The sequence below is a fragment of the Paramormyrops kingsleyae genome, chromosome 3 (genome assembly GCF_048594095.1).
Source record: "Paramormyrops kingsleyae isolate MSU_618 chromosome 3, PKINGS_0.4, whole genome shotgun sequence".
Taxonomy (NCBI): Eukaryota; Metazoa; Chordata; class Actinopteri; order Osteoglossiformes; family Mormyridae; genus Paramormyrops; species Paramormyrops kingsleyae.
The window spans coordinates 22,006,385-22,015,266 of record NC_132799.1 but is presented as its reverse complement, the minus strand read 5'-3'; the positions used below and the strand labels follow the sequence as shown (position 1 = coordinate 22,015,266).

The 8,882-nt window shown below is 45.7% G+C and overlaps 1 protein-coding gene across 1 annotated transcript; it reads right to left on the bottom strand.

The window, feature by feature from the left end:
• gnrh3 (gonadotropin-releasing hormone 3) lies at positions 1 to 602 on the bottom strand. Its single transcript, XM_072710370.1, has 3 exons — positions 464 to 602; positions 211 to 288; positions 1 to 120 (listed from the first exon to the last, which is right to left on the bottom strand). Exons 1-3 carry the CDS (start codon positions 599 to 601, stop codon positions 55 to 57), a joined length of 282 nt encoding a protein of 93 aa, XP_072566471.1. The 5' UTR covers position 602; the 3' UTR covers positions 1 to 54.
• Between the last annotated feature and the right edge of the window lie 8,280 nt (positions 603 to 8,882).

Sequence of the window (8,882 nt, the reverse complement as noted above, 5' to 3'; positions counted from 1 at the left end):
TCCACTTCATTATTCACGACTACACCATGTTCCCTTTAAAACACTTACACTTGTTTAATTTTTTCTCTTCAGTGGCATCCATTTTCGTTTTCTGGCAAAATCACTTGAGTCTTCACTCACCTGAGGAAACAAGGATGACTAATTCAGGATGAACAGTGCAGTACATAGGATGACAGTCAATAAGGTAGCACCATGTGGAAAGTTACATACTAACTGATATGGAGTCAGCTGCTCTGCTTCCAGAGGACTGGCTACTTCAAAGATGTTCACTAAGTCATCACTATCCATCTGCAGAAAACAGCTTGTGTAAGAAGAGACAGTGGGCCCAGCACATGGGGAATATTTACAGCACAGATATTGTAACACTACACCGTTTTAGCTGTTTTTTATGAGATACATTTAATAAGCATGGCACAGCACAGAAAAAAATGATGAGCATGTGATCTCTTATGTGAAGACATACCTTTAATGATGCTTCAGCATCACCCACACTCCGCTTGCCTCCTGGTAGCCAGCCGTATGACCAGTGCTGGGCCATACCGAGATGCAGGATACATGTCAGCATCAGCAGTTGAACCAAACCCCCCCTGAAGATCTCCATGGAAGCTAGAGGAACAGGGATTTAGAAGAGTGTTTAGTCAGATGTCATCTAAACATCATTCAGACATGTTTACTAGAGGCCTCTCTGCCAGAGGGGAAAGAAAAACACTGTGTAATAATAATATGCTTCATTAGAAAAAAGGCAAATGAACAGAGGTCACATACTGTGTAAGCAATGCCTGTGTGTGATTTCAGCGCTGTGTTTTGGTACTTTTATAGGCTCCGAAAGAGCATGTCCTCTACAGATCAACTGGATAATCCCCACCCTGAAGGTGCTGATGTCTCCTGACAGATACACTTTATGTTTTAATGGCTTACAGATTAAAAATATCAAAAATAAATCCAGAGACAGCAGGTTTAAGCTCTTGATTGCATAGATGGAGGCTCAGACATCATTTTAAAAATATAAACACAAAACACACATTACTGTCCTGTCAGTCCATTACAGGCTCAAATGCACAAGGAAATGGATGCCCTTCAAGTGTGATTATGGCTTCATGTTGTTTTAGAGAAAGAACAGGTTAAGGTTTTATATTCTAAGGTGTGAGGTTTATTTTCTAAGACTGAATTTTGAAACCACAAAAACAGGTAAAACTCAAATGAGTTGGTGAAGGTCATTTCACTAAATCAGAAAATTTACTTTATTAGCCAGGTACAACCACATGTACTAGGAATTTGTTTTGGCAGCATTGATGCATATATTCACATACAACAAATGATATAGAAATTATATAAAAGTGTAAACAGTGCAGAGCTGTACAATAACTATCAATAAATATAAATAAATGGGAAAGGAGATATACTGACTAGTGAAATATAAAAATATACATGATACCCAGTAGAACAGACAGATGAAATAGATGTGCAAAAAGTAGGGGTCGGCCACAATCTTTATCAATCAATCAATTTATTCCACTTTTTTCAAATATCATTTTTTTCAAATATCATCATTAAGCCACAAACACAAACTGTTCATTACATACAATCCATAAGTGAAAAAGGGAGCAGGAAGAACAAAATTCTTGTATGTCCTGCCCCTTTCTCAGTGATTATAGAGTAAATTACATATGACCATATACATAAACTAACATACAAAATAAATTGCAAACAACATTACTCAATCATCATTATTAACTCATAAATTCAAAAGATCTTAGAATTTTTTCTTTGTAAAGTTTCTTAAATTGATTTTTTAAATCATCATCCTAATTATTTCATAGTTTTACTCCATATACTGAAATACACATCTGCTTTAATGTTGTCCATACAATTATACTTTTAAAATCAAACTTCCTTCTATTATTACCATCACTTGATCTCAAAACAAAGAACTTCTGTAAATTATTTGGCAATATCTTTTTAGCTTTATACATAACTAATAGGGTTTTTTAATTACCCAAATCCTTTAGTTTCAAGATATTTGATTGAATTAACAAGCTATTAGTATGTTCTCTAACATTTATTTTATATAAAATTCTCATAGCTTTCTTTTGTAACACAAACAAAGATTTCGTATTTGTTTTATATGTATTGCCCCAAACCTCTACACAATAAGTCAAATATGGAACAATAAATGAATAATATAATGTATGTAGTGTTGATATTTCTAGAACTTTTCTAATGCTTTTACAAAGTTTTTTGTTTTATATATTTTATGTGAGGTTTCCAGTTAAGTTTCCTGCTCAAATCAGGACCCTGGAGGTGTGCACTGGAGGGATGGCAGATTGCACCCAATCACCTTCTCTGCAGAGCAGATGATACGCTGCAGTCTGCCCTTGTCTTGGCACTGGAAGCAGCGTACCAGATGGTGATGGAGCAGGTGAAGATGGACTCATTGATGGCTGTGTGGAAGTGCACCATCATTGTCCTTGGCAGGTTTTACCTCTTCAACTGCTGTTGAAAGTACGTCCTCTGTACGTCACTGTGCAGTTCAACCTTGCCACCATAATATTATGGGTGAAACATGGACGACGTATTTGAATCTTGTGATGTTTAATTCATACACAATCAGAATCAATCCATACCTCAATCACCTCATATGTATGTCTGCTAGGTGGACTTGGGGGCACTCCGCCGAACCGTGAATAATGGTGTCGAATACAACTTCCTAAATCATTACATTAACAGGAGGACATTCAACAATTTTCTTTAATTCTATGCTACGTGGGTGACATGGCCAATTACGTGGCCACCTGTGAGTTTGTCTTAATACAAGTCTTTACCTTTAAGTATCTATGATGTTCTTTCTGAGCTACTCAGACAGCTCTCTCCTTTGCTTTCTCTGGTCCATGTTCAGTGTGGTGCACACAATACCAAACAACAAAGTAGCATGTTCTTTCCCATTAAATAGGCTGAATGGCTGATGAAAAGCTTGAAGGCATCTGTGATACTAATTAAGGTTAAACATTTAGTTTGAAACATGACTATAATGCAAGGATAAATAGTCTGTTTAGGGGTACTAACAAATCTGGCCCTACTATTTTAGCATATCTTTGTAAAATAAACAACAAATCATTTCTATTCACAATTTTATTACTATCACATACTAAAGCCATGCAAGTATACATTAGGCAGTTGCTTTTCATTTAATCACTTTTCAGGAGAAATGAAACATTGTTTCAATGAGCTGTAAGGATACCAACAAATTTGTTCATGTCTGTATATGAAAACAATGAATCAGGAAAAATGTTATTATCCTGGAGGAAATTGTTTGCTCCAAGGTGAGCAACCAGACCAATTGTGATTCACATTGACCCTTATGATGATGGACAATAAGGTCTGTGTAACCGTGCCTGGATTAGGGAGACCGGGGTCCCACCCTAGAGCCAGGCCTTGGAGGGAGCTCATGGGTGAGCAACTGGTGGCCTAGGGCCTCATGTATAAACGGTGCACACACACAAAAATGTTGCATATGTCCATTTCCATGCTCACATCGAGATGTATAAAAATGAAACTTGGCGTACCACTACGCACATTCTCACGGCAGCTCCAGCCATGGCGTATGCACGTTTCTGCTTGGTTTTGTAAACGGACGGCACTTAGTGGCAAGTCATTGCTACTGTGGTTTCCCTTTTTAAACTCACAATCATGACGCTGACTTTATCCAATACACCAACATTAATTGTACTGTATATTGTTTACAAATGTACACCACCTGATTTTTAATCAAATTGTAAAAATAAAATGGTGCAGAAAATGGCCGAACTATTACAACTACCATGGCAGCTCTTGCGTTATTGGAAGACATAGCTTATGGAAGAATTAGAAGAGAGCGCGTATTCAGGGATCACAGTGATTTCTTGGCCCATGATGATGACTGGCTTCTAAGTCGATTCAGATCTCCAAGAGCAATCCTTTTGGACCTGTGTGCTGAACTGGAGCCAGTATTACAAAAGCAGATGATGAGGAATTGCGCTATACCTATTCCTTTACAAGTTCTGTCCACTCGCGGGTTCTTAGCTACAGGTGCTTTTCAGCGAGAACTTGCGGACCGATTGGGTATTTCTCAGCCAACACTTAGTCGCGCCATGCCAGCTGTATGGGACGGCACAATTCGCTTGTCACCCAGATATGTAAAATTTCCTTACACTGTGATTGAACAGGCAAAGATTAAAGCGCAATTTGCAGCGATGTCCAGTTTTCCCAGTGTAATCGGAGCCATCGACTGCATGCACATTGCTATAAAGGCACCTTCAGAGAACGAATTTGCTTATGCTTACGTAAATAGAAAGCACTTTCACTCTATTAATGTACAAATTATGTGCGATATGAACATGCGTCTCATTAATGCATGGGCGACGCCGCCATTAAATCTGAGAGGGACGTGTCCCCCTCACATTTCATAATTATTCGTTTGGATCCCCCAACATTTAATATAAAGCATTAGTTTTATGCCAGTGTGCCCCCCCCCCCCCCCCCCCCCCACATTCAAAATGCTTATGACGCCCCTGCATTAATGTTGTGGCTAGATGGCCTGGCTCAACCCATGATTTGTTCATTCTCAGAAACAGTACTGTTGGAAACAAACTTGAAAGTGGGGTGGTACGTGATGGCTGGCTGCTCGGTAATAAGATTTTTCCCATTTTATAATTTGGCCCAATGCTGTAAGCTTTGTTTGATTTAACCATTTGACAACTTAGGGGACAGTGGGTACCCACTGAAGTCGTGGCTTCTCACACCGCTCGCAAATCCACAGAATGAACAGAAGCAGTGTTTTAATGCTCCCCTATTCTCGGGGTCAGGCGGTGGTGAAGCGCACTATAGGGCAGCTTAAAGGCTGTTGGCGCTGCCTGGACAAGACCAGTGGGGTGCTGCTATACACTCACCTAAAGGATTATTAGGAACACCTGTTCAATTTCTCATTAATGCAATTATCTAATCAACCAATCACATGGCAGTTGCTTCAATGCATTTAGGGATGTGGTCCTGGTGAAGGCAATCTCCTGATCTCCAAACTGAATGTCAGAATGGGAAAGAAAGGTGATTTAAGCAATTTTGAGCGTGGCATGGTTGTTGGTGCCAGACGGGTCGGTCTGAGTATTTCACAATCTGCTCAGTTACTGGGATTTTCACGCACAACCATTTCTAGGGTTTACAAAGAATGGTGTGCAAAGGGAAAAACATCCAGTATGCGGCAGTCCTGTGGGCGAAAATGCCTTGTTGATGCTAGAGGTCAGGAGAATGGGCCGACTGATTCAAGCTGATAGAAGAGCAACTTTGACTGAAATAACCACTCGTTACAACCGAGGTGTGACGTTCCCGGTCCTGGAGGGGCGGAACTCGACAGGTGTAACGAATCTGACTTCATCAGCATAGATATAAAGGGAAGTAGGATCCACACCATGGTGCGAAGTATTGAGCCAATGTTCTTATTGTGCCTTACCGAGCAGCTTCTTGTCTCCCGTCTCCCCGCTTGCCCCGTGTCTGTAAGTCTTACCTTGGTCCAGCGCCTTTCGTTCTTACCTTCTCTCTCCAGCCCAGCTCCCGTTCCTGATCCGCCTGCCCTGCTCCGTCCAGTGTCCTGTTTTGCCTTCCCCATCGGTGTCTTATCTACGTCCCTGTTCGTCGGACTGACTTCCCGGACTTCGATCTCCTCGCCTGCCCCCCGACTCCGATTCTTGCCTCTCGTTTGGGACACTTCTGCCGCTCTGTCAAGGCTGGTTAATAAACCCTGCTTGCCTTGCATATCTGGGTCCGACTCTCTGTCACGCAACGTCACAGAATACTTCGCCTTTAACATGGACCCAGCAAGGAGCCTGGAAGGAAGGCTGACATCGCTAGAACAACTGCTCGCAACCCAAGCGGCGCAAATACCTCTTCCGCCTTCTCCTCCACGCGCCGTTGCCCCACCGATCGCCGTGCCGGAGCGCTACAACGGAGATCCCGATCAGTGTCGCGGTTTTCTGATACAAGTGGGAATATACGTAGAAGAGCACCCAGAGATGTTCACCACCCCCGGAGCCCAAGTACGGTTTACGGTATCACTGCTAGTAGGCAGAGCCCACGAGTGGGCGGAGGCATTGTGGTCCGACAGCAGCCCCTGTTTGCGATCCGCGAGAGACTTTCATGACGCGCTGTTAGAGGTGTTCGATCACCCGGCCGTGGGGAGAAGACCCGGCTGGCGGCTCCTGGAGTGCCGACAGGGGAACCGCTCTGCGGCCGAGTTTTCACTGGAGTTCCGCACCATAGCCGCCGCCCTTCGCTGGCCGGACGACTGCTTACAGATCCTCTTCCTGCGCGCTCTAAATCATGATCTACAAGACGAGCTGACTGCCCGTGGCGAGGCGCCGTCCTTCGACGATCTGGTACGACACGCCGTCCGCCTGGATAACACTGTAAGGGATCGGCGCAGACGCCGCCAGGTCGCTGAACCTGAAAGGTCCAGCCCCAATGCCACGGAACTCATGCAGTTAGGTAGATCACCGCTGTCTCCGGAAGAACGACGAAGGAGGATGCAGGGGGGATTGTGCCTGTATTGTGGAGCGCCGGAGCACGTAGTCGCCAACTGCCCTCTGAGGCAACAATCCAGCCGTCGCCTCGCTCTCGTAAGTAACCCCACCTGTCCTCTCGCCAGTATCACCCAGTTTTCTTTACCTGTTATCCTCAGCTGGGAGGGGAGGAGTGTAGAGATCCCAGCGATAATTGACAGCGGAGCTGCGGGTAACTTTCTAGAGGAAAGAATGGTTAGACGGCTTCAGCTGCCTGTTATCGACCTGTCTATGCGTCTGTCGGTGCATGGGGTAACAGGTGAACGTATGAGAGAGGGAACTATCATACATCGTACCCACCCCTGTAACTTGCAAGTAGGTGTTTTCCACAAGGAGGAAATAGAGTTCTTTGTACTTCCCCGAGCGAAAGATCCCTTAATCTTGGGACTCCCCTGGCTGAGACGCCACAACCCCAGACTAAATTGGAGAACTGGGGCTATCGAGACGTGGTCAGAGGGATGTCGGCGGGATTGTCTGACTCTTCCATGCAGGGCCACCGGAGTGGAAAGCCCTGAACCGGAGGACCTCGAGAAGATTCCGCGTGAGTATGTAGACTTCATAGACGTGTTCAGCAGGGAAAAGGCGTTCCAGCTACCACCTCATCGACAGAACGACTGCGCCATTGATTTGCTGGAGGGCGCCAAACTACCCCGTGGAAGACTGTACCCGGTGTCCCTGCACGAACAGGACTCTTTGGACACGTATATAAGAGAGGGGGTGAGTCAAGGCATCATACGTCCTTCCACCTCACCCGTGACCGCGGGGTTCTTTTTTATTAAAAAGAAGGATGGAGGACTCCGTCCGGTGGTGGACTATCACGCCCTCAATGCAATCACCGTCAAGAGAAGGGATCCATTTCCTTTGATCCCTCCGGTGTTGGAGCAATTACGTCAGGCGAAGGTGTTCACAAAGCTTGATCTACGCAGTGCCTACAACCTGGTGCGCATCAGAGAGGGGGATGAGTGGAAGACATCCTTCATCACCAATCGGGGTCAATATGAGTATCTCGTGATGCCTTATGGATTGTCTAATAGCCCCTCTATATTTCAAGCCTTCATGAACTCCATTTTTCATGATGTGTTGGACCGATTTGTGATCGTTTATATTGACGATATCTTGATTTACTCCCCCTCCATGGAGGCACACGTACAACATGTGCATCAGGTACTCCAGCGCCTCCGGGAGAATCAGTTGTTCGCAAAAGGAGAGAAGTGTGAGTTCCATCAACCCCAGGTAAGGTTCCTGGGTTACATTATCCGTCCTGGGGAGGTCGCGATGGAGGAACAAAAGACCTCGGCCATCCTACAGTGGCCTCGGCCCCGGACATTACGTGAGTTACAGCGTTTCCTAGGGTTTGCTAACTTTTACCGTCGTTTCATAAGGAACTTCAGCCAGATTGCATCTCCACTCACCTCTCTCACTCGAGGTAAGCCCGTTCGTCTTCCTTGGACTTCGGGGGAGGACCTTGCTTTTCAGAGGTTGAAGAAGGCTTTCTGTTCGTCACCCGTGTTGAAACAACCTAACCCAGACTTACCATTCGAGGTCAAGGTGGACGCTTCGGAAGCAGGCGTGGGGGCGATCCTAATACAACACGACCCGAAGATGGGACGTCGCCACCCGTGTGCCTATTACTCCCGGAAGCTCTCCGCGGCGGAAAGCAACTACGAGGTAGGAGAGAGAGAGCTGTTGGCCATCAAGTTGGCATTGGAGGAGTGGAGACACTGGCTCGAGGGCACTCGACACCCGTTCTTAGTTCTCACGGATCACAAGAACCTTGAGTATCTCCAAAACGCCTCTCAGCCAGACAAGCCCGATGGGCCCTATTGTTCACTCGCTTTTCCTTCCGGTTTGGTTATTTGCCCGGAAACCGTAACGTGAAAGCAGATGCTCTGTCCCGCCAATTCGACCCCCCCATTAGTGAGATGCAGGAGTCTCCCATCCTTGATCCCAAGTGCTTCGTCTCCACCATTACCTGGGGCCTTGAGGAGAGGATCAGGGCAGACCACGAGCGACACCGCTGCCCTCCCGACTGCCCGGCAGGTAGATGGTACGTCACCAAAAGCTTGCGGCCGGAGCTATTAGCCTGGATCCATGATCAGCCCGGAACCGGTCATCCCGGAGTCGGCGCCACCCTAAGGTTAGTGGAGCGTCGCTATTGGTGGCCAAGGTGGAGAGAAGAGGTTAAGTCCTATGTCAACAGTTGTACAGACTGTGCCCAGTGTAAAAGCACCAACCAGGCTCCCTCCGGGTTGTTGCAACCCTTACCCGTCCCCGACAGACCTTGGTCTCATTTGA

Bases quoted from the DNA above. Each gene is read 5' to 3' on its own strand.
- gnrh3 (XM_072710370.1), bottom strand. From the start codon at position 601: ATGGAGATCTTCAGGGGGGGTTTGGTTCAACTGCTGATGCTGACATGT. The intron at 289-463 runs GTATGTCTTCAC...TGTTTTCTGCAG, and splicing joins ATGCTGAAGCATCATTAAAG to ATGGATAGTGATGACTTAGT. The intron at 121-210 runs GTATGTAACTTT...TTGTTTCCTCAG, and splicing joins AGCTGACTCCATATCAGTTA to GTGAGTGAAGACTCAAGTGA.